Source organism: Plecotus auritus, assembly GCF_963455305.1.
Source record: "Plecotus auritus genome assembly, chromosome: 4".
In the NCBI taxonomy this organism is placed as follows: domain Eukaryota; kingdom Metazoa; phylum Chordata; class Mammalia; order Chiroptera; family Vespertilionidae; genus Plecotus; species Plecotus auritus.
The window spans coordinates 59,927,951-59,953,959 of record NC_137775.1 but is presented as its reverse complement, the minus strand read 5'-3'; the positions used below and the strand labels follow the sequence as shown (position 1 = coordinate 59,953,959).

The following is a 26,009-nucleotide window of genomic DNA, read 5'->3' as shown; positions in this document are numbered from 1 at the left end:
AACAGACATGAATAAACATTTAAAAATATTTAAGCACTCTGACAGGCTGTTAAATAATGTACGGACTTTTAAATCTCAGCAATCCTGGAAGGAAAATGAAGGAACAGTGAGTGATGTGACTAACTAACCTCCGAAGAGATCCACTTCAGCAGTGACAGCGGTAACAGTTGTAGTAGTTGAGGCAGAAGCTGAAGCAGTTGCAATTTCAGCAGCTGTAGTAGGAGGGGTGGGTTCTGGTGCAAATGGATCTGAAATCTGTGCTTCAGAGGGAGCAGAAGGAAGTGTAGCCAGAGAGTCTATGTTGCACCAGAGATAGAGAACAGATGGAAGAGAAGAAAAGGAAAGGACGAAAAATACACCAGGTTCCAAAAGATCAAAATGAAGGCAGTTAGTAAGATCCAGAAGTCTCTCAAAACAGAAGTTTAAAATAAAGCTTTACTCACCCTCTCCCAAAAGGTCTATCGATGTCCATTATGTGTCAGCATATGAAGAAATAAGAGATAAAGCTGAAATATTCAACCACACCAGTGTCCAAGCAGGGTGAGGCACTAACTGAAGAAATTCTAGCTTTCTGGACCATTTGTAATAAAAAACATAAATGTACAGTCAGCCCTCTGTATCTGTGTGTTCTACATCCTTGGTTCAACCAACCGTGAATCCAAAATATTTTGGGGGAAAAATGTTACGTTGTGCTGATATGTACTATGTAGTTTCACCTACGATCGTTACATCTCTACTGAACATGTACAGACTGTTTTTCTTGTCATCATTCCCTAAACAATATAGTAAACAACTATTTACATAGCATTTACTTTACATTAGGGATTATAACTAATCTAGAGATGGCTTAAAGAGGATATGTGTTATATGCAAATACTCGCCATTTTATATAACGGTCTTAAGCATCTGCAGATTTTGGTATCTGAAGGGGTCCTGTACCCAATGCCTTGTGGATACTGAGAGATGACTCTATTACCTGTTATCATTATGGAACTTTTGAGCTGGAAGGGTACTTTAGTGAATTTCTAGATCAAGTTTCCAACTTCATAGATGGGAAAACTGAGAGCAAGCGGGGTCAAGACACTTACCTAAGTCAGGTCTAAACAATTTTGAAAAATTCAATTTATTTTTTGCCAGATTTACCATTTTAACTACTTTGATTGATTTCCATATACTATAAATATCCATTCTGATGAAATTATAGCTAACTGAACTTTACTGATCTCCTTTATTTGATCGTAGGTGAAATTACTATAGTCTGGAATACCAGAGAATAAATTGGAGCTTTATAAAAGCTGTAGTTTGGTTGTAGAATGTATAAAACAGTCAAATAAATAAATGCAAGTTTAGGGATTAGAAAAAGAAACCCCAACCTAAACTTTTTTCTTCTTCATAGGTTTCACATTATCAGATATTTTTCAATTCAATATAATCTATCTATCTGTATATATAAACCTTACATTAAAACACAGCATTTCATTGGGAGGTTCATACTTTCTGTGTTAACAGTGGGATTATAGTTGGCATCCTGAATAAGAAGCCTACAAGGAGTTATTCTCTACTTTACTGTGACTCCATGTCAAACATTTGGATTGTCCAATGGCATTTTTCTATTCTCAGTCACATGAAACACCTCATATTTAAATTCATGAATGTTCCTGTAAATTTACTTTAATGATTTTTTTTTTATATCGGAACTCATTAGAAAGATTTTTTCCCTCCAGAGCTTTAAAAACAATTAAGAACCTGTAACCCAAAAGTTCTAGAGGACATTTAAAAAAACTGAGAAACATAAATTTGACATTAAAATAATCACATTCATTTAACTACGCATTTTGCAAACCCAATGAATATTATGTAAAGCACTCTACAGCTACACTGAGATAATCAGACTCTTCCTAACCAAATCCCATATGTTTCACAACAATTTTAGAAAATTATAGCACGTGGAGTTGACATTAGAAACCCTCTTAAAATTTTAGAATGTGTACTTAATAAATAGCATGCTAAAAGGACCTACTAGTATGTTGGGTTGGAGCTAGAGTATATTCTGCTGTTAGGTGGCCAGGTCCACAATCCCAAGAAACAGAAGGTTCTTCTAATAATTTCTTATACCAACAATACCTGGCCCAATACAAGTGTTACTCCACAGTCACACTTCCTAAAAATATTTTAGGATGACCAAAGTGGGTCATCAGAAGCCAGATAGACTTGGCCTCTCTCTTTTCCAGGCATTGGTAGGACTCTCCCTCGCCCTGCCCTTATCAACATGGATATTTCAAGCTTCAGTGAGACTTAGCAGAAGAATGAAAAGCCACGTGACAGCAGTTTCCAGACCTATGATGGGGAATGAGCAACTGATTTCATACATTTGTTAAGGAGGAGAAAACTTACTTGTATATACTAGAAGGTGAGAGAAATAAAAAGATTTTAAAAATATAAAAGACGTCAAGAGGAGCCATATACATATAAGATTAAAATATTAATTCATTGCCTTGGACTAGTATTTTGTTCAGCTGGAGGGGGATGATGAAACTTACAGCAGTGATAAAATGGAAGAAGAAAAGTAAAGTTTCCTAAGAAAATGTATGAGGTAATTAATCATATTGTTGAATAATTGATGATGAAAAAATTTTCCATTCTTGGAAACCACAGGTTTTAGTCTACAAACTCTTCATTTTCTAGATAAAACAAAATTTATGCTACTTATATCTTGCTTTATGCAAAATTTTCTCTCCTATAAAAGGAAGTCCCTATTTTAGGATGATAGGAACAGTTTTAAAGACTCTCAAAACTACTACTTGTTGTAAAGAATTAATCTATCCAAAAAAGCTACAATAGCAGAGTTGGTCCACTTGCAAATGGTATATAATCAGATTTTTTTAAATAATAGAAATCACTAGAAAATATTCACTGTAACCAAGAAAACAGACAACTAAATTAACAAGGATATCTATATTCTGCAGTGAGCTGTGGCTAAACTTTTAGGTTATTATAAAGATTAAATGTGTTCATATATTTAAGTGCTTACCCATATCTGTTACATATAAATGCTTACATTAAATGCTAGCTATAGCTAACATTTAGGTTAAATTATAATTTTCATTATTGATCTGTGAATGTCAAAGCTTCTAATCTTTCTGTGTGTGTGCGTTTGTCTAAATGTATGTGTATTAAAATAGCCTAAAGATATGCCCCCCAGATTTAATTAACAAGAAAATGGTAATATAAGTCATAAAAACTGCTCCTACTGTAGCTAATATTCCACATGGAAATTATTAAAGTCATATGATCACATAATATTGATGAGCTTTCAAATACATGTTGATAATTCTTATTAGGTCCATTAATTCTAATTAAAACCCTAGCAGTAATTCCATGTTTCTCAAAAAGCAGAAATCTGACTTCAGGTATTTATAAGAAATAATCTGTTTTCCCACTTCTAAGATACACAGAAATATAATATACATAACTCACTTGTTTGTGCTGAGAGATGAATTTATTATAAGAAAAAAACACTCTCCCTATTATGGGCCAAAAGTAGGAATTTAAAAAATGCTCTGTATTCTTTTCAGTGAAACATGTTCATTATTAGCACACTGGATGCCAAATCTTATAAGCACTATTTAAATTAAATTTACCAAAATATAAATTTGCTAAAATCTGGTTGCTTTACACAAACAGGAGAAAAATAATATCATTTACAATATATCCCCTTAAAATGGCAATACTTATAAACACCTGAAGTAGTGATGGTAATTTGAAAATGAAATCCTCTTACTGTGTTATGGTTAGATAAGAATATCCAAATAGGTCTAACTAGCTTTTAAAGTTTGTTTTGTACTGTCTAGTTAAACAAAATTAAAATATGCTTCAGTAATAAAAGCAGCCTAATCTTATCAAACAAGATTGAGAAAGTGATTTTTTTTTTTTTTTGGTCACATAAGCCAAAATGTATTTGTTACAATTTAGCATCATCTTCAAATCTTCAACCATCACTGGGTATCTGTAGAATAAATGCAAACTGAAGGTGGGTGACTATGATTTCTCAACTTCATATTACACTACTTCAATTTCTTAAGGCTTATAATTTTTATTATTTTGCTTAGGAAATTTATTTATTAGCATTTTTCTCCCCAACTGACTTTTCCACTGATATACAATACTGTGGCTGTAGGTATTTTGTTGAGACAGAAGACTAATGCTGTCTAACCATCAAAAAGTGGCCAGCAGTCCCTAACTCAAGGCTTCTGTTTGCCTTGAAAGCCCTCTGCACTAATTATTAAAAAGTGTTCTCTCGGGGCCAGCAGCTTAGAAAAAGCACCTTTCTCTCAAGGATGAGAAAGGGTTATAGCTTCGCTGGCAGAAAGCAGGCTGTATATCAGGCCCTCTCCAGAGTCTCACACAAACTGGCTGTCCAGGCCAGACAGCCCAGGCTGAAACCACACGACTAGACCTACTGATATCTCAGTGTTTGTCACCAATAGTTATTATTTCTAACAAGTAAAGACTGAAAAGTGTTATAATAAAATTGGTTATTAAAACGTATTCTTCACAATATTATGTGTCTTAGCAAAAACTCCTTGGAGATGAATGTGAATTAAAATGTCATATTGAAATTGAAAAAGATTTCATCTACATTTTTCTTTTGTGTGTGTGTGTGTTTTATTTTACTTTTTTAACTTTTGGCACCAAAATAATTTTTTAGAGTGTCAATGTAAGAAATGTCCAAACTTGTAAAGAATTTTGTTAAGAGCCTGTTTGAGTTTATTTGAGCCTACCTGATGACATGCCAAGAAGCAAGATCTCAAATGCTCCCAAGCATGGTAGCTTTGTAGTTCTTTTTATACATTTGGAATTAAGAAGGGGACATAAGGAAGATACGTGAAGGTGGGGAAATCGCAATGATGGCATTATAGGATAGTTAACAAGATTATGTGCTCCCTTGAGAGTAGTTATGCCTCTAAAAAGGAGGATTAATCTGGCATTTCAAAGGTGTGGTAAACTATATGCATAAGAACAATGGAAAGGACTGACTTAGAGCAAAGATACACCTTTCACTAAAGAAGACAGAGGCCTGGAGCATGACTACTCTCCATGACCCCCCAGTCAGGAATTCAGGATCAGATCACCTGTGCCATTATTTTGAGTCACTGATTTATTACAGAGCCTCTCTCTCTCTCTGGTGGGCCAGGTACCTGGCTCTCCTGCTGCAGGAGGTGCACTACCCTGTGCCCACACAGTGGACTAAGGGACTTTTATTAGCCTGAACGCTGAGCTGGGCCCGGCTGCAACATGGAACAGAAGCTCTGGACACTGTCCCCCCTTTTGGCTCTACTGGACTCCCAGCTGCCCCTCTTTTCAGGACTGGGTTAAGGGGCATGGGACTTTGCAACCTGAGAGATGTAACTCCATGCAAATAAAGTCGTTTACCGTATCTTGTTCTCCCGTGCAAGTCTTAGAAAATTCATTTTCTAAAGATCTCGCAAGAATCCCGCTCCTGCGAGAAATCAAGAAGTTTGATTCTCCAGTGACAAAGCTATCCCAGATTTTAACTGCATTTAAGTCAAATACAATGTGAATAAAATCAATTCCTTTCAGGAATCCATGAAGGAAGGCTTTCCCTGAGAAAACCAAATTGGAAATGCTGTCTTTGCATAATCTTATAAATGTTCAGGAATACCCAGACTTCTAAAGCCTGAATCTCTAGAAAACAAGACTAAATATAATCAGAATTTTAGAACAACAAAGGAAAGTACTGCCTTTGTTCCAACTTTTAAAATAAAAACTATATGACTACATGAACATTTTAACTGTATTATGTGTACTTTTTCTGTCTCTGTCTCACTCAATATATATTTCAATTAATAGATGCCATTGTGAACATTTTCTCTCCAAGTTTCTAGCACCATTTTGGACCCTCAGAAGGTAAGCATAACAATTATAGCCTTAGTAAAAGCAACTAAATAGAGAGATGGCATGACTGTCTGGTTTCACTCACCTCCCCATGCAGTGGCTCCTCCAGAAGGTGGTGCTGGTGCTGGTGCTGCGGCTGCTGCCGCCCCTCCAGAGGAAAAGTCTGGCTGGAGGTCCAGGAGATCGCTTGATGGTTTAGAAGTACTGAATGGAAATATAATCTTAAAGTGAGACTTTGAAATTTTATAATGTAAATATATTTTTAATAGAATTATGTAGAAAACATCACAGATTTGAAATCAAATAAGAGAATAGTATCTTGGAAAGTATAGTAGTAGTTCTTCTACACCAAGGGTTAGCAAATGAGATTTGTAAAGGGCTAGAGGCTAAGTATTTCAACCTCGTGGGCTAGATGATCTCTATCACTGCTTGACTCTGCCACCGTAAAAGTGAAACATGACGTAGAGGACACATGAACAAGTAGGTGTGCCTTTGTTCCAGTAAAACCTTATTTACAGAAAACAGCCAGTGGGATAGGCTTGATTCCTGGGGCCATAGTTTCCAACTCTCGCTCTATAGACATCAACAAAGTTAAATCCTATTTCAAGCCATGAGTCCCTCACCAGATCACAGAGCAGAAATTAAAAGGGAAAACCTAAATGCCTCAAAGTAAGGTGGAATTTTCTTAATCATGTTACAAAATGCAGGTTAGGAGGACTGTGAGAAAAGAAACCATCATCCAAATATTAAAGGTATTAGGGTAAGAGGATTATGGATAATTTCTTTTCTTTTCTCTATTTTAAAATCTTTTAATGAAAAAAATTCTTGTCTTGAGAAGAATACTTTATTTATAAACCAAAGATAGTAAAATGAATAATTACTAATGTACCTTGTTTTCTAAATAAAACTACAACATATCAGTTTTGGCTATAAAGAGGACTCACCTGAAAATACTTATATATATATATTTTTATTTTCATTCATTGGGGCTGTGATTTTCAAAGCTCCTCCATTTGCAGAAGTTCTAAGAAGGAACCTAGAGCTTTGCTATTCAAAGTATAGACCCCGAACTAGTAACATCCTGGGACCTTGTTAAAAATGCAACATCTCAGGCTTACCCCATTATCTCCTACATCAGAAACTTTATTTTAACATGACCCTGAGTGTTTCACATGTACATTCAGGTTTAAAGAGCACTGGCCTAAAGGTCACCAGACCAGGTACCAAGCCATCAGAGTCCCAGGCTCCCCATCCCCTCTTCATAAACAGCAATTACATCTTGATCTTTTTTACAGATTAGAATTCCAAGAATAATGTATTCTGCTACTTAAAAAAATTTTCTAAACCCTTAAAATTTGCCTACTTTTGATGTCCATTTAATAAATACAACAGGTATAACTACCAGAATAGGAAAGTATATTTATTAATATTCATATCAGAGCTTTTATAAGAAGTTACTTATCTTAGTATAGAGACAGAAAGGTCTTGGTTTTACCAAGTTGAAGATTATAAAAAGCCAAACTAAACAATAGAGGATAACATACATTGTTAACGTGGGTGCATTACTTGGGTTTATTGCTCTGTTCAAAATTTAAGTCTCTAAATATAGGACATTCACAATCAGAGTCACAGATAGTACAAAATGAGACTCGAATCCTAAGGCAAAAGAGCCAAACAAAGAGTTGACCTAAAGTTATTATTTGAGGAAGCCCCTGCGAGTTGGGGCTTCACTGTAGGCAGCCCTGAGATTTCACAGAATGTACAGTCATCTCTACCTTTCTCACCACCGTTCTGACCTGTACGTGTTATTAAAGCCCATTAGAAACACCACAGTGGTCCCTTCCTAACACCTGAGTTTGAGTCCCTCAGATACACCAGCTAATTGATCTACAACTGCATGCTTTTTAAAAAAGGCATTTTAAGACACCATTTAAATTTCCCACAAGAATAAACACTTTTTAGAAAACATTTTCTGTGTCAGCCAATTTCAGAAGAACTTGCAATGGGTGCATGGTTTTTCCACTTCCTTTCCTAAATGTGTGGGCAACAAGGTGATTTCCACAGCTTAGGTCCTTCTTATGCTTTTAGAAGTACAGGCCTCAGTAATTGTATCAGGTATAAAATAACTTACTTTGTGTACCTAAAAATAACCCCAGTAATACATGTTAGGATTACCTTTCATTTTCTGAAACCATTTGGGTTCAGTACATAAAACAACAACTCGTCAAAATACTAATAAACCTTCACTGAATACTCATTAACTCACCTGACAGGGACAGCCGTGGATGGAGTTGCAAATAAATCAACCGGTGGGGACGTGTCAATAGTTTTCGCTGGTGTAGAATTAGGAGACGTAACAGTTGTGGCTGGAGAAGACTGAAAGTGAAGATGCACAACACACTCTAGTCAAATCCGAATCTACAGGACACAGAGCAACAGCACTTCCACTTTGCAGACCCATGAACTACAGATCTCTAGGGGGAAATACTCCTGTCACTGATAACGCTAACCCTGTCCTTAAACATGCTAAAAAAGAGATAGGGAGGTAAGGGAGTAATTACATTTATTCAAGTAGACTGTCTAAAAAGCATGCTTGTGGCCCTGGCTGGTGTTTCTCATGGTTAGGGTGTCGGCCCACACACCAAAAGGTTGCAGGTTCGATCCCCTAGTTGGGGCACGTGCAGGAGGCAACTAATCAATGTCTCTCACCTCAGTGTTTCTGTTTCTTTTTCTCTCCCTCCCCCTCCCTCCCTTTCTTCCACTCTCTCTAAAAAATTGATGGGAAAAAATATCCTCAGGTAAGGATTAACCAAAATAGAAAAAAAAAAAAAAAAACCCACAAAGGCACACTGTAGAAAGATTCCCAACTACAATTGGTTTCTTTACCATTAAAACACACATACTATCATATGCCTTACCTGTCTCACAGGGCTGTGATTTAGAGTATGTGAAAGTGCTTTTCAACTAATAAAATGTTACAGATACATTTGTTCTCATTTGTAAAGGACAAAGTTCACATTGTGATAGTACACTGGACTTAGAAAATATAAAGAAGAATACATAAAAACTTACCTTACCTTTTCTCAAAAATTTAAAAATAAAATTACACCTGATCCAGTAATTCCTCTTCTGCATATATACCCGAAAGAATTGAAAGCAGGGACTTGAAGGGATATTTATACACTCATGATCATAGAAGCATTATTTACAATAGCCAAAAGGTAGAAGCAACTCAAAGTGTTCATTGACAGAAGAATAAATGAACAAAATGTGGTATATTCATACAATGAAATATTATACAGTCTTGAAAAGGAAGGAAATTCTGACATGCTACAACATGGATGAACCTTGAAGATATTATGCTAAGAAAAACAAGCCAGTCGCAAAATGATAGTTACTGGATGATTCTACTTATAGGAGGTACCTGGAGTACTCAAAATCAGAGAGACAGAAAGTAAACTAGTGGTTACCAGGGACTTGGAATAGGGGAAGTGGAAAGTTAGTGTTTCAAGGGTACAGAGTTTCTGTTTTAGAAGATAAAAAAGTTATAAAATGGATGATAGCAATGTTGCTAAATAATGTGAATGTAATCCACTAAACTGCACCTCGAAAATGGTTAAAATTGTTAAAACAAAACACAACAAAAAATAAACGTACCTTACTTAATGGAGAGGGAGCACCAGATCTAAAAGGCAACAAAAAAATTAAAACTGAATATACATGTAGAAGCATTTAAATTTGATACTATCACTTGGTCAAACACTAATTTGTTTATATACAATTTTTTTTTTTTTAGTAATGGACACACTATTTAATACTTTCTATCTTTTACTCAGTTATGGCATTTTTTTTTTAAAAAAAAATTTATTGTTTAAGGTATTACAAATAGTAGTACATATGTCTCTTTCTTTTGACATCCTCTTCTAATGTTTCCCACCCACTAAACTTCTAGTATTAGAAATTCTAAAATTAAAAATTTCCCCCTATATCTCTAGCAATTCAATTCTTCAAGTTTATCATTATTGCCCATGTCCATCAAAAATAAGCTGTCCAAATTGGAATTTAAATTTTTTTCTCCAAAACTTGGGAAAATATGTTTTATAGAATGAAAAAACCTTCTGATTTATTATTTCAAAAAGTTAGAAAACTCATTAAGTTTAAAGTATATTGTGATTAATTAATCATAATTGTGATGCATAAAAGGAACACTGAAATAAAAAAAATCCCTATGAGCCCTGTGCCTGAAATATGCCTCAACTTCCTTAAGTTTTTTTAATGGCTATAATGAAATCTATAAAAAATATTCCTATTGTCCTATTAGAACTAGTGGAAGCTTAAAAATGAACAGTAATCTCAATGTTTATTTCTAAAGCAGTGAAGGAAAATTAGGAAGAAATAATTTTTTTTTTAGTTATATTATGAATAGCAGTGACTACTGCACATCACTTCTACAAAGTGCTTCAGAAACATCTGCTTAAACAGCTTAATTTTACCAACCTGAGTTGGTGGAAAATAAGAATAAAACAAAAGGAATAAAAAATACATTGCAATAAGAAGCCTATTGTCAGGGTCTTATAGGATGTCAGGGATGTCTTGCTACTTATCTGTAGAGAAAATATCACATGTAGTAGTAGCAGAAAAGAATTAGCAGAGAGTTAGTAACTGAATTTTATACACTATAGTGAATTTTTGTTATTGGATATAGAAAAACAAATCTAGTAGTAGTATATGCCTGATTAATACCTTTTATGTTCAACTTCATTTGCAAATATATGCCTGCCATTTTCTATTTAAATTTAATTTTTACTTAAAATTAATATAATGTAAAGAAAGGGCACACAGAAATTTCTACAATATTGTGAAGTTAGAAGCATAAAGGTAACATTTAATTTGGTTATGTGTAGTATGGCTAACTATAATCTTAAGAGTGACATATCCTATAAAGAAAAGGATATGCATTTATCTATATTGCTTATTTCAAAGGGCCTACTGAAACAAGTGAATCACAGTGTACTCTATATCTATAAAAAGCTACTTAGGCACCTAAAAATCTTGTACAGCAGGAGTTCAAACATTCCCTAATGCATTTTTGACTAATAATTTCTCCACTCCCACCATTTTTCCTTTATCTGTGTGGAAAAGGAAGGGAACTAAGTCTAAATAAAAATCCAAGAAAAAACAGCCTGAACTTGGCAAAGAAAAAATAGAAGCCATTTGACATGGTCACTTTCTAAGAATGAATTAATTGAAATTAAATGATCTCTCGAGCAATTTCATGAAGCGATGCTCAGTGGTACTGACACATGAGGAATACTATTACAGAAAAGAGAACTGAGGATATGCAAGCGCTTTTTGAAATACGTTTTCAAGCTAATACATAAACATTTCTAACATATTGTATACTCCATAGCAATAATAAAGGTATAATAAAAATGACAGAATTGCTCTATCTGCCATTAAAGACTATCATGCTCAAATATTTGCATAAAGCATCATAATTGGCGCAAGAATTATTTTGCCAAGCTCCTACACGAATGCTATTACTAAATGACACGTGTAGTTACCCCATGGATTAGACAAACAAATGAAAATTTCCTACTGCCCCTGTGGAGCTGTCATGCCACCTACTGCACTGTATCTTAACTGTGTAAGTGTCTGTATTCTCCATTAGATGCTAAGTTCTTAGCAGTGAGGGGACTCATCCCAATGATTTATATCCCTGGCACTTTACACAGCAGCTTGCGTTGTGTAGGCAGTGAAATATATTTTTATATTATCTGGATTTTTGAATGAGAATACATTTATGTACTTTGTATAAAAATGTAAATTAACCAAAAGTCTTAAACATTATTTTGTGTGAAACTAAATTGTCAGGATGTGTGACCTCCGTTCCCATGGACCAGATCCAGCCTTTGACAAGATTTCACCAGGAAGGTGAGAACTAGAGGTGCTCCCATTGGGACATACTTTAAAAAGGATCATTAATCACTGGTTAAAATCTGAGGCTCTGAGTTCAGAGAGGTAAGTAACTTGCCAAGTCTCTTCATGCTTTAGTGGTGGATTTAAGAATCCAGTCAAAGTCTGTCTGATGCCCAGAGCCTGTGCTCATGTCACATTGCAGCGGGTCCTGACGGAAACACACAGCCCAGCACAGTTGTTCCTCCCTTACACAATACATTGACTGCTTCCCTTTACTTGTTCCTTTGTTGATTTTCTATCTTACCATTGGTCATTTCTCCTTTATAAAAGAAAAGACTACAATGTTTTATATATAAATAATGACATTTATTACAGACCTAAACTTATTTTAGCTAGAGAAACTTAGCACTTAGTGAACTGTAGTGGGGAAAATGAAACACGAATATAATTTTAGAAGAGAATAAATGACTATAAAGTAACCTACCCTAAATCTTGTAAAATGCTACAAACTAATATGTGGGTTTTTCTGGTGCACATAGTAAGTGCCAAGGTTTACTTCCACAATGTTAATAGTAAGGTATCAAAAGAGAACATTTTGTTATTTCTTATTTACAACAATAACCCCTCATAGTTCTGGTCATAAGTGCTAGTTATAAAAATAAACAACAACAAAAATAAAACACAGATGTGAAAAATCTGTCTTCCAAATAATTTTATTTACAATAGGTTTATCTTGCATTTCCTGTACCCTCAACAGTTAGAAACCCACATATAAAATAAAATAAAATTCTCTCTTTGGTCTATGAAGTAATTGAAAAAAACAATATACAAAGGTGCATCATACAGTATTGCATAAAAGTTCCAAAATATCAGTTTCTTTAAGGCACTAAATATAAAGGGCATACATATTTTTATAGAAGACATTTAAAGATGCTTTGTTTTATGCAATTACTTAACCTGGAGACAACTTTAATAATTAATTTTCTTTATAAAATTGTATTTTGTTATATGACATGGGGAAATCTTCTGATTACTAAATAAATGAAAAAAAACTTTGATTTCTAAAATCTAAAAGAAGTATATATATTTGTGTATATACATATATACTAGTATCTAAGAGAGACTGTTAGTCTTGATCCAAGAAGACCAAACTAAAGTAAAACCATTTATGCCAGTCAACTTGTGAGACAAATAAAAAAGTATAATGAAAAACACAGATGTGTAAAATGGACAGAAATCAATTTTAAATGTTCTAAATACCAAATGTGGACTCTTAAGAGTGTTTTTTTGTTGCATTTTTAGTAATAACCAAATGCAAAAAAAAAAGTCACTCGATATAGTACTCACCCTTCACTTAAGTTCCCAGGTAAGCACAAACATACAAAGAAGAAAATAGTTAACTACTGTAGTTCATTTATTTTAAAAACAGGGAATAAGCAAAAGACAAGTTCATATGCGGTCTTAGCCAATTCAGAAAAGAAATATGACAAGCATAAAATGATTTTAAAGCAGAGAGAAAAAGTATGCTTCGCTAAAAGTAATTCAAAACAGAAGTTACTATTTCACTGCTTTTGGAAATGTACGTAAGTATATATAGCTAAGTTCTCCAAAAATTTGCAGCAGCCACCAGGGGGCGAATTTAGACTTGAAGTTAGGACTAAGGAAATCCACTCCAGCAGGCTGCTGCAGCCTTGACAGCAGCCCTGGCAGAAGGAACAAGAGGACAGTGTGGGTCGGTCCAGTGTGTGGTGGGGGAAAACCTGAGAGGGAAAGAGTGCAGAGAAACTGACTTTTCACTGATGTGCAGCTTTCACTGCCCAAGGAAGAGTCTCTAACTCTTGGGGGTATGCATACTGCATTTCCTTAGCTAAAAAGGTTCCTTTGCCATAGGAGCAGGGCCTTTTCTCAGGCTTCCTGCCTCCTTTTCCTTAAATCCAAGGCAACTCACTTGGCTTCCTAGATCCCGTAGTACAGGATGGCCCCAGCAGGAGCTGGAAGCGGGCATCCCCTGTTGTGACTTAGTATATTCTCTAGTTTTTTATTTGACATCAATCTATCCACAAAAGGATGATCACCTATGGCCACACCACAGCTGGGGCACACCCTGGGCTGTGGTAACAAACCTGCTAAAGCCCCCGAGAGGTCCATCATTCCAGTAGCTCTGCCATAACTGCCTGAGAGATTCCTACTCTACTGTTTGTCACTGAACATTTAAAACAGGCAATACTTTTTATACGAACTTGGGAAAAATGACAGAAATAACACTTAGCTAATAAAACAACAACAAAAGTAAGGTCAGGACACTAGTCTAGATTCTGGGAGAAGAGAGCAGAAAGGAGTTGCCTTTTGAGAGCTGAACCACAGGTAAAATCTCTGATCGGCCTATAGATCTGTCATGATCAGTTATTAAGTTGTCTCTGCTAACTTCGCTGTCAATCTCAGCGGACTAAACATAAAGCCAGGACAACCCACCAAGACATTTCAAGCTGACTCTGTGGAGAGAGCTACACTAAGTGTTAAGGGGGAGATAATGAAGTATGAAATCATCCCTGACCTTTAGAATTAGAAAATCTATTTAAACCACACGTGTGAAAAAAATGGCCACAACACAGGGCAGAGCATGATTAAGGAAGGTTTCATGAAATGCCCCTCCCGGGAAGTGTGAGGTTTACACAGACAGAGATAAGGGGGTACGCATCCAGGACCAGCAAGGCACAAAGAGTGGAAAGCACTGGGTCTTGTGAATGCACAAGTTTGACACCTGCCAGAGCAAAAAAAAAAAAGGAATGGAGCCTGGACATTTTTTGCATGTATTGAGGAAAAATAGTAAAAAATGTAAGTGCCAAACACGGGTATAAAAATCCAGTAAAATTGCACTTACCACTGCTTAATTGCCACTCTATAAAAAGATCTCTTAGTGAAATGTCAGCAGCATGCCATCCTGAATGGTTCAAATGGGAAGAGTCTGGAGTCCAAGAAACTATACTCAAGGGCTTTGCTTTTTTTAACAGTGAGGTTGGTAACACAACAGTGTTCAAGGCTGCTTGTGAAATTGTGCTTGTTTTACGTACGCCCAACGATAACAGCCTCAATTTTTAAACATAAGCAACTCTTTTTCTGATTATTGTGAATCCCTTCTAAGGGCAAATACATAAATCAGCAAGTTCAGTCAACATAGGTGCAACCTACTAATTTGCTGCATTCGCCTGCAGACAGATTGTTGCAGGCGGGGTCGCACTGTCATGAGTTAATGGGACGGAGGGGGGGTTTGAGGAAACCCAGAAGAATTACAATAAAGCATACCCTAAAACTGTAGTAGTATAAGTTGTACTGTGATAAATCTCACTCTTATAAAGAACAATTCTAACATTTTTCATCTTATTTATAATATACAACTAATGCGTACTTGTTTCCAGGTTTCTTTCCTTCTAATGTATTTAGATGCTGTTCAAGGGTCTCCATAAGACTGCTGGGAGCCTACAATAAGAAAGTAAAAATAAATGTCTGGATTGCTTGCTTGCAAAGTAAACACACTGGAACGTCACTGTAACCTTGCATGGTGGAGGTCTGTGAGTGGACCCCAATATATATGTGAGATAATTACATTCTAGGTCTTTTAGTGTTAAAAATCTTTAAATTCTCTGGTATTGCAGACAGGCCAATCCTATATATACTTAACTCCACTGCATAACAAATAGTGTTACAGTGTGGTTTCAGTGTAGAGTATACATTGGATAAACTTTTTTCTAACATATTACTTATATGCAGTAAACTAAGTTTAATCCAATTCACCATATGCTTCCATAAGACCACAGTGAAAAAAGAATAGGTATTTATATCCAAATCAAAAATATAAGTGCCCAAGTACAAAGTAACAGAAATTTGAAAATACAGTAAAATCTCACTTATCCACGGTTGACTGAAATATTAGGAAAAATTGCTGCTATACTAAAAAAAGGGGGGGGGTAAGTGATAGTTGTGGGGAAAAGAATACACCTTTAGTAGCTAATAACAATTAAGATTTTCTTATTATTGAGGCATTTAATTTCTATAATAAAATAACTAGCAAATATAATAATGTTATAATGGACTATGTGTATTGGCAGATTTAATATATTTCAACTATTTTATTGAAAAGTAACTGTTTTCATAACATTTTAGGCAATATAAAGTGATGGCATTTTACTGTATATTAGAAAGAGAAATAAGAGATTCAAACAATATTCCACTCTATTCCTCAAGCATCAAAAATTTAATTTCATCTTTCTCAGATAATTTTAACCCAAATTTGACCTTAGCAGCATAGGCATTCAAAGAATAGCATTTAATGAATAAAATATATAACTACATTTATAGATACACTGAATTCTAATAATTGTATTTAAATTAATATGAAATTAATTTTGAAGGACTAACTATGCTAACTGTTGAAATAATTCACATAACTCAAAAAATTCATATCACTGTAATTTTATATGGTACCTAGAGTGACAATTTAAAATAAAATTATATTAAAAATTTTTGATTTTGAAAGTTCAGGATATTTATTTAATATTCATTTAAATTTTACAAATAGAATCATAAATGGTCTCAATAATCATGTGATTATTATAAGTATAAATTACTAAGTGAAGCAAACATAAGTTTATAAATATAAATTACTAAGTGAACAAAATATTAATGTGATCAAAGTGATGAAGGTAAGGTAGACAGAAACAACCCTATGAGCATCATCTAAAAAGTTAATGACTATAGTGTAGAAAGAATAAGGATTAGCAGGGGGTATAATAAATCTAGAAAATTATAAAAATTAAAAGTTTAAAATATAACTCATGTGAAAGTGGACTTACTCAACAAATTCCAGTAAACTACTGTAACAAGTATGCCTCTGAATATATAAAAGAGAAGTTTTTAAAAATAAAAGAAAATTTTGCTGTATAGAAGAAATAGTCAACTATAAAGTTGTGCTAATTTAATAAACAAAGTGTACATTGTAACCTTAAAGGGAAGAAAATAGTAATGGCTTCATAATTTTTAGGTGTATCCATACCTGGTAACTTTAAAATTATAATAATAATTACAATTTTCATAATAATGGAACCCAGGAGGCATACTTCATTTTTTTTTTATTTTTATTGGGATCACAGTAAGGAAAAAATGTGTCAAGTGATAGAACCATTCTCCATTTAGAAGACTCAGGTCCTCTGAATGGTAAGTACAATGTAAAGGAAATGTGATTCTGTGCTAAACCTGTTAAAAACAACAACAAATGCTACTTACAGACACAGAATAGAGAGCAATATAGGACAGCATGAAAAAGAGGTAGTATATTCTCCTATTACATTTCTTAGGTAGCTAAACAACAAAAATCAAAACCAGGAACAGAGTTTGCAATTTCTTTTTTCTTTCTTTCTTTTTTTTTTTTTTGCAAAGTTTCTTAGCAATTTTAGGAAGAATTTTTAGAAAATAAATTAATAGTCACAATAGCCATAATGGAAATCTGATCAAGAACACAGACTACAAAATTGACTTTTGTCTTTAAGAGGAGTTATTTTGCAATATGTGTCACATAAAATTAAGTTTGGAGCATTTTATCTTAGAGGTTTAAAATGCTTCATCATTTATATTCCTTGTAAGTACTGTGAAATCTAACAGAAATAAAGTTTTCAAATGTATGCAGACAAAAAAACCCCTGTTTGATAGTAATGTTCAGGAGTGCAGGAATACCGGCTTTCTTCTCAACTGTATCTATGGTGCTGAGCATGTCCTGGCGTATAGTAGGCAATAAAGCAAAACTAAAATTTCCAAGGAGCAAAACTCTGAGAATGCCTTTGCTATTGTAAAGAAATTTAAGATTAACAAAGTATAATTAGTTACTTATTTTTAAAATGCCAAAGTCAATAGACCATTTAGACGGAAACACCAAACCAAGAATAAGTCAGCCTGTGAAAGCCAATAGATAACAGCAATATATTACGGTTACCGATTCATCAATGGTACAGTCTGTAAAAGGAGACTTTTCTTTACTAGTAGTTTTCAGGTCAACCAGAATTCCTGCCATCAAAACCTAAGATGTTTTTCATAAATGGAGATAATTTAAATTTGGAATGCGCACACACACACACCAAACAGGAAATACTATTTTGAAAATCATGTTCTTGGAACAAATTCATAAATAATGTTGAGTCTAGAATAAAAAAGGAAGCATCCATCTAAAATTCAGAGGCTTTAAATTATAAAGCATCATTAAAGGGAGGGGATGAGGGGAGGGGGCGAGGGGGTGGGTGAAAAAGGTGAGGTGAGTAAGCCAAAAACACTCCAAACTCATAGACACAGACAACAGCATGGTGATTACCAGAAGGAAAGGGGGGGTTGGAGGGGACATAGAAGAGGGTAAAGGGGTGCTAAATGATTTGGGGTGGTGAACACACAATATAATATACAGATGATGAATTATAGAAGTGTACACCTGACACCTATATAATTTTATTAACCAATGTCACCCCAATAAATACAATTAAAAAAACACAAATGGGAAAAAAGCAACCAAAAGATCATTCAAATTTTTGATCATTAGATCTAAGAAACCATTTGAAAGTGCTGAGAAATATATCAGTTCTGATATCATATTCACTTCTTACCCAAAACAAACTTTTGAATGTTTTTAAAGGAAATGTCACTGGTACACATAAATCATTTAAATGCCCTTAGGGTGACATTAGATGCACAATTTAAAAAGGGCTACCGATGTCCACACTGATAGTTATTATGCAATTTCTAACCTAAAGGATAGCCATTAAATTCCTCTGTTCCATCTTGCAGCAAGAGGAATTCTAATCCTTTTTTGAGTTACTAAGCAGTTTACTCCTTCTCCCAGTCAATAGGTAACCTTTCTGGTCTCCATCTCCTCTCTAACACTCTCCCACGTCTGGTGTTTTTATTTATTGTCACAGTTAGATTGAGTGCCATGGTGGCCACAGAGAGGTCTGGCAGAGAAAAGGACCTAATCTCAAAGGAGTTAAACTGAGCCCACAAAAAGTAGCATTTCTGACCCATCTACAGATTAATTCTGGTCTAACACGGTTTAAAGGATTAACCCTGCCTAGAGCAGCTCACATTCCAGCTAGGACTTGACTATACTGTCCCAGTGGGTCTAAATCCCCAGTTCAATTAGAAGCCTCCTTTGGACCTGTGGAAGGGGCTCTAAATAAGAATTAGCGCTGTTACTTATAATCCCAACAGAAATCACAATTAGGTAGCTTAAGAAATTTCAGAAGCACACAATACTCTTGCACTGAGATATAAATATATACTGGAGAAATGAGCTACAAAGATTTTTTTTAATGAGGAGGTGATTTACAAATTAAACATTAATAGTGAAGTTTATGTGGCTCTTAAAATCATAACAAAAGTAGAGGATATGAAATACCAGAGTCTAATGGATCTCTACCAAAGAATACCTTTTTATTAGGCCCAGGGCAAGACTGTAATTTTAAGGATTTTATCTCTGTTCACCAAATTGTGATAACACACAACATTATATAAAATATGTCGCCATAGCCTGTTTGGCTCAGTGGATAGTGTTGGCCTGTGAACTGGCCTGGGAACTGAAGGGTCCTGGGTTCGATTCTGGTCAAGGGCACTTACTCAGGTTGTGGGCTCGATCCCCAGTAGGGGGCATGCAGGAGGCAGCCAATCAATGATTCTCTCTAATTATTGATGTTTCTCTCTCTCTCTCCTTCTCCCTTCCTCTCTGAAATCAATAAAAATATATTTTAAAAATATTATGTCTCTGAACTCTCTAGAGAGATTATATAAATTATAGTAAATTTTATAGTATCACTATAATTAAATGCAAGTATGTGATTCCTTCTTTTGATGATTTACTATAATTCTATAATTTTAAAAACAAAACAGTATTAAGTACTCCTTTAAACCTTTCCTTGTCTTCCTTTAGGCTCTGCCCTAACTAAGACAAAGGAGGACCTATTTTCTTATTAACTGAGAGCACTTCTAACAATACATCCAGTTTTTCTTTTATTCTACAGTGACCTGCCTATAGTGCTGAATAAAGGTGATTTATCATTTCTAAAGGCTATTCATTGAGCTGAATATTTTCATACCCAACTTTCTAGGTTAACATGCATTATTTATTTGGACTATTTTACAAATAAAGATAAAAATCAGCGTGGTAGAACTATATCAGAGTTTGCCCATTCATGCTCCTTCTTCGCACCTGGGGCAATCTGAAATCTAGAAGAACAAGCAGGAAGACAAATTCAAATGTCTTGATTATCATGCCTACAAATATCTTTTCTTAGATAAAATATTTTTAAACAATATTCAAGGCTCCCTTTTGATTCAAGTTCAAGAATGAAAATATGACCTCAGTAAGTAAATTCAGTTGCCTTTTAAGAAGAAACTATGTTTATAAGGGCAGGAAAATATTCATATTACCTCTAGAAATATATTTAATAGCTAGAAAAAATAAGCTAGAATAATTTCCAAGAAAGTCCATTGGCCTACATTTAAAATACATTAAATACTTTTAAGTACTTACAAGACTTGATCAATGATCTAGGTAAGACCTTTATGAAAAACTATAGAATAATAATTTCATGTACACTGAATCTTCCACTCAAAGAATCACTTACCTGTGTGAGGTCTGGAATATCACCTTTATCAATGCCAACTTGCTGTGGATTAAGAAAATAAAAAGTAACTTAATGGGAATTAGAAAATTAATTTCTCTGAATTTAATTGAAGATCACCACATAATTAGTTAAAACTATATGTCAAACATGGTATAGAATTGTTATGTATATTAATCTTACTTTGAGCATATGCGCTTTGTGTAGTTTTCTACTCAGTATAATATAGCAATTATTTCACTAATACAGTTAGATATAACAAGTATAAAGAATTATGTTAAAATCCAAAAACAGAACTTAAGAATTGAAGTGTAAAATTTAAGGTTTCCTCCATATTTAACAGCAGCTAAAAAATCTTTAAAAAATTGCATAGACTAAAGTTAAATAGTTAATTATGCCCAGTAAATCCTTTGTACAGAAAATGTTTATTTTTAAAAAAATATTTGTTAAAATTTTTTAAATTTAAACAAACCCTTCCCCACCAAAAAACAAACAAACAAATAGTTCAGCCATTTCTCCCACCCCACCAATCACCTCTTGCAACCATCAATCTGTTTTCTGTACCCATGAGCTTGGATTTCTCTGATTATTTTTTTTAGATTCTACATATAAGAGTGATAATATGGTTTTTGCTTTCTCTGACTTATTTCACTTTGCATAGTGCCCTTGAGATCCATCCATGATGTTACCAGTGGCAAGATTTCATTTTCTTTTATGGCTGAATAATAGTCCACTGGGTGTGTGTATAATGTGTGTGTGTGTGTGTGTGTAACATTTTCTTCATTCATCTATTGATGGACACTGGGATTGTTTCCATATCTTGACTAATATAAATAATGGTGCAATGAATATGGGGTGCATATATTTTGTCATTAGAGTTTTCATTTACTTTGGATAAATATCCACGTGTGGAATTTCTGGATTATACAGTAGTTCCATTTTTTTTAATCTTCACCCCAGGACATGCTTACTGATTGATTGAGAGAGAGAGAGAGAGAGAGAGAGAGAGAGAGAGAGAGAGAGAGATCTTACTTGCCTTAACTAGACCGAACCTGCAACCTATGTATGTGCCCTGATTGGGAATCAAATCCATAATCTTTTGGCATATGGGACAATGTTCCAAGCAACTGCAGTTCTAGTTTTATTTTTTTTGAGGAATCTGCATACTTTATTCTATGCTGGTTGCACCAATTTACATTCCCAGTAACAGTAAATAGGGTTCCCTTTTTTCCACATCCTTGCCAATACTTGTTATTTCTTGTCTTTTTAAAAACAGCCATTCTAACTAACATGTGTGAGGTGATATTTCATTGTGGATTTGATTGGCATTTCCTAGTAATTAATGATGTTGAGCATATGTACCTGTTGGCTATCAGTATGTCTTTTTTGGAAAAATGTCTATTCAGATCTTCTGTCCATTTTTAATTGAACTACTTGCTTTTTTGCTATTGATTTGTATGAGGTTTTTGTTTGTTTTGTTAATCCTCACCTGAAGATATTTTTCCATCGATTTTTAGAGAGAGCAGAAGGGAGGGGAACAGACAGAAACACCCACGTGAGAGAGACACATGGACTGGTCGCCTCCCACATGGGCCCCAACCAGAGCAAGGATGGAGCCTGCAATCGAGATATGTGCCCCTGACCGGAATAGAACCTCCAGTTTTCAGACCAACGCTCTATCCACTGAGCCAAACAGGCTAGGGCTGTATGAGCTCTTTCTATTTGTGGATATTAACCCCTTATCAGACATATGATTTGCAATTATTTTCTCCCATTTGGTAAGTTGCCTTTTTGTTTTGTTGATGGTTTCCTTTGCTGTGAAGAAGCTTATTAGTTGGATGTAGTCCCACTTGTTTATTTTTGCTTTTGTTGCCTTTTCTTTTGAGGTCAGATTTAAAAAATCATCAAGACCTCAAAAAGATTATCACTTATGCTTTATTCTACATGTTTTATGGTTTCAGCTTATATGTTCAAATCTTCAATCCATTTTGAGTTGTTTTTTGTGTATAGTGTAAGGTAGTGGTCCAGTTTCATTCTTTTGCATATGGCTGTCCAATTTTCTCAACACCATTTATTAAAAACTGTCCTTTCTACATTGTGTATTCTTAGCTCCTTTGTCATAATTGAGCACATACTAGGTGTACCAGTTAATAATGCGGATTTTTTTCAATAGATGGAGTTACACATATGTTGACATATATGTAATTTGATATGTATGCTATTTTGTTGTATTGACAGCAAGCTTCAAAACTTCATATGTCAAATTTGCTAAAGGTGTTAACATCATAGATATTTTTATGCTTAAAAATGTCAAATTTCGTGCCAAAAAAAGAGCATTTGCAGGAAGTTTAATTCATTATTTTGAAGAAAAAGTTATCGTATACTTCGGGAAGCTTATGGTGAACATGCTCCATTTCCAGATACTTGTGAACGCTGGTTTAAACACTTTAAAAGTAATAATTTTGATGTGAAAGACAAAGAACGTCCAGGTCAACCGAAAAAGTTTGAAAACCAACAATTACAAGCATTATTAGATGAAGATGCGTGTCAAACTCAAAAACAACTTGCAGAAAGAGTAAATGTTGCTCAACAAACAATTTCTGATTGTTTACAAGCAATGGGAAAGATTTTAAAGGAAGGAAAATGGGTGCCACATCAACTGGGTTGATCCAGGTCAACCATCAAAATCAACTGCAAGGCCAAATAGCTTTGGAAAGAAGACAAGCTCTGTGTTTGGTGGGATCAGGAAGGTGTGGTGTATTATGAGCTTCTAAAACCAGGTGAAACTGTTAATACTGATTGCTACCGACAACAAATAATCAATTTGAACCACGCTTTGATCGTGAAATGACCAGAATTTTCCAGAAGACATGGCAAAGTAATTTTGCTTCATGCTAATGCACCATCACACACTTCAAAACCAGTTAAAGACATGTTAAAAGGTCTTGCTTGAGAAGTATTAACCCACCCGCTGTATTCACCAGACCTTGCTCCTTCAGATTACCACTTGTTCCGATTGATGGCACATGCACTTTCTGAGCAGCACTTCAAAACGTACGAAGAAGTGGAAAATTGGGCCTCTGAATGATTTGCCTCAAAACAAGAAAAGTTCTATTGGGATGGTATCCACAAATTACCTGAAAGATGGGGGAAATGTGTAGCTAGCAATGGACATTAATTTGAATAAAGCACTTTTGATGTTTCTCTTGAAATTACCGTGTTTTCTTTGATTACAAAATCCGCCATTATGAACCGGTACACCTAGTATGTGTGGTTGTATTTTTGGGCTCTCTATTCTGTTCTATTGATCTTTCCTGAAGATTGCTTTGGCTATTTGGTGTCTTTTTCGTTTCCATATAAATTTTAGAATTGCTTTCTATTTCTATGAAAATACCACTGAAATTTTAATAGGGATTATGAATCTGTACATAGCTCTGGGTAGTATGAACATTTTAATTCTTCCAACCATGAGTATGGACTACTGATTTACTTGTGTTTTCTTCAATTTCTTTCATTAACATCTTAGTTTTCAACATTCAGATCTTTCATCTCTTTGGTTAAATTTATTCCTAGGTATTCCATTCTTTTTTATGCAATTGCAAATAAGATTGTTTTCTTAATTTCTCTTCCTGACAGTTCATTGTTAGTTTAAATAAATGCAACAAATTTTACGTATTAATTTTGTATCCTTCAACATTATTGAATTTATTAGTTTTAATAATTTTTGATGGAGTCTTTAGGTTTTTCTATATATAACAATCTGTGAGTAGTGACAGTTCTGCTTCTACCTTTACAACTTGGATGTCTTTTATTTATTTTTTATTGCATAATTGTTCTTGCTAGGATTCCAAAACTATGTTGAATAAATGTGGAGAGAGTGTCCAATCCTTGTCTCATCCCTAATCTTAGAAAAAAACCTTTCAGCTTTTCACCACTGAGTATGACATAAATTTTGTTTATTGGGAAGTTTTTGATTACTGCTTCAATATTCTTGTTAGTAGTAAATTTGGTCAGATGTTCTGTTTCAGAATATAATTCAGTCTTGGTAGGTTGTATATTTCTAGTAATTTATTTCTCCTAGGATGTCCTATTTACTGGCATATAATTGTTCATAATACTCTCCTATGGACCTTGGTATTTCTGTAGTATCAGTTATAACATCTCTTTCATGTCTGTTTACTTATTTAAGTCCCTTTTCTTTTTTCTCTTGGCGAATCTAGTTAGCATTCTGTCAATTTTATGTTTTCAAAGATTGAGCTTTTAGTCTCACTGATCTTTTCTTTGTCTGTTAAATCTCTACTGCACTTATTTTTGCTTGAATCGTTATTTTATTCCTTCTAGCTTTGGACTTTTACTTTTTTTTAGCTCCTTGAGGTGTAAAGTTATATTGTTTGAGACTTTTCTCGTTTCTTGAAGTAGGCATTTATCACTAGGCACTGCCTTTTCTGCATCCCGTAAGTTCTTGTATGTTACATTTCCATTTTCTCTTGTCTCAAGGTATTTTTTGATTCTCTTTTGATTTCTTCTTTGACCCACTGGTTGTCAGTAAAATGTTTAATCCCCACCTATTTGTGAATTTTCCAATTTTCTTCATGTAATTTATTTCCAGTTTCATACCATTGTGGTGGGAAAATATGCTTGATATGATTTCAATCCTCCTAAATTTATTAAAACTCCTTTTGTGGCCTAACATGTGCTTTCTCTTATAAAATGTTGCATGTGTAGTTGAGAAGAATGTATATCCTATTGCTTTTGGATGGAATGTTTGTAACACTGTTATCAATTTAAAGTAGACTGTTATAGATATAAGTTGTTACTAGTATATGTAAGCCTCATGGTAACCACAAAACAAGAACCTATAGTAAATACATAAAAGATAAAGAGAAAGAAATCTAACCATACCACTAAAGAAAGTCAGCAAAGCACAGAGAAAGAGGACAAGAGATGAAAGGAAGAGAGAACTATGAACACAGCTAGAAAACATTTAACAAATGGCAATAAGCTCAAACCTATGAACAATTACTTTATAGTAATATAGACTAAGTTCTCCAATCAAAATACACAGAATGAATAAACAACAAAATCCATTTATATGCTGACTACAAGAGACACACTATTTATTTATTTATTTATTTACTTACTTACTTACTTACTTACTTGCTTACTTACTTACTAGAGGCCCAGTGCATGCACAATATTTGTGCAGGGAAGGGTCCCTGGGTCTGACTGGCGATCAGGGTCAATATGTGAGGCGACCAGTGGGGTGATTGGTGGGCCCCAGCTGGCACCCGCGTTGGCTGGCCTGGGGCCTGCGGGCTGGTGGCAGCTCCTTATTGAGTGTCTGTCCCCTGTTGGTCAGTGCGCGTCATAGTGACCGGTCATTCCACTGTTCAGTCGATTTGCATATTAGGCTTTTATTATATAGGATTTATTTTTAAAGTAATTCTTATTTTAATTTTTAATCCTCACTCAAAGACGTGCTTTTACTAATTTTTTAGAGAGAGGAAGGACATCAATGTGAGA

General features: G+C 34.5%; 1 protein-coding gene across 9 annotated transcripts in view; it reads right to left on the bottom strand.

The window, feature by feature from the left end:
- The window catches only part of SNAP91 (synaptosome associated protein 91), a 138,014-nt gene that overhangs the window by 41,075 nt on the left and 70,930 nt on the right, over nucleotides 1-26,009 (bottom strand). For all 9 annotated transcript variants that reach the window (XM_080664913.1, XM_080664911.1, XM_080664914.1 and 6 more), the window contains exons 9-15: nucleotides 20,490-20,531; nucleotides 15,242-15,312; nucleotides 9,574-9,601; nucleotides 8,183-8,292; nucleotides 6,002-6,120; nucleotides 444-458; nucleotides 129-296 (exon numbers count right to left, since the gene is read on the bottom strand). In XM_080664913.1, coding sequence (XP_080521039.1) covers nucleotides 129-296; nucleotides 444-458; nucleotides 6,002-6,120; nucleotides 8,183-8,292; nucleotides 9,574-9,601; nucleotides 15,242-15,312; nucleotides 20,490-20,531 — 553 coding nt within the window. The remainder of the gene's footprint in view (nucleotides 1-128; nucleotides 297-443; nucleotides 459-6,001; nucleotides 6,121-8,182; nucleotides 8,293-9,573; nucleotides 9,602-15,241; nucleotides 15,313-20,489; nucleotides 20,532-26,009) is intronic.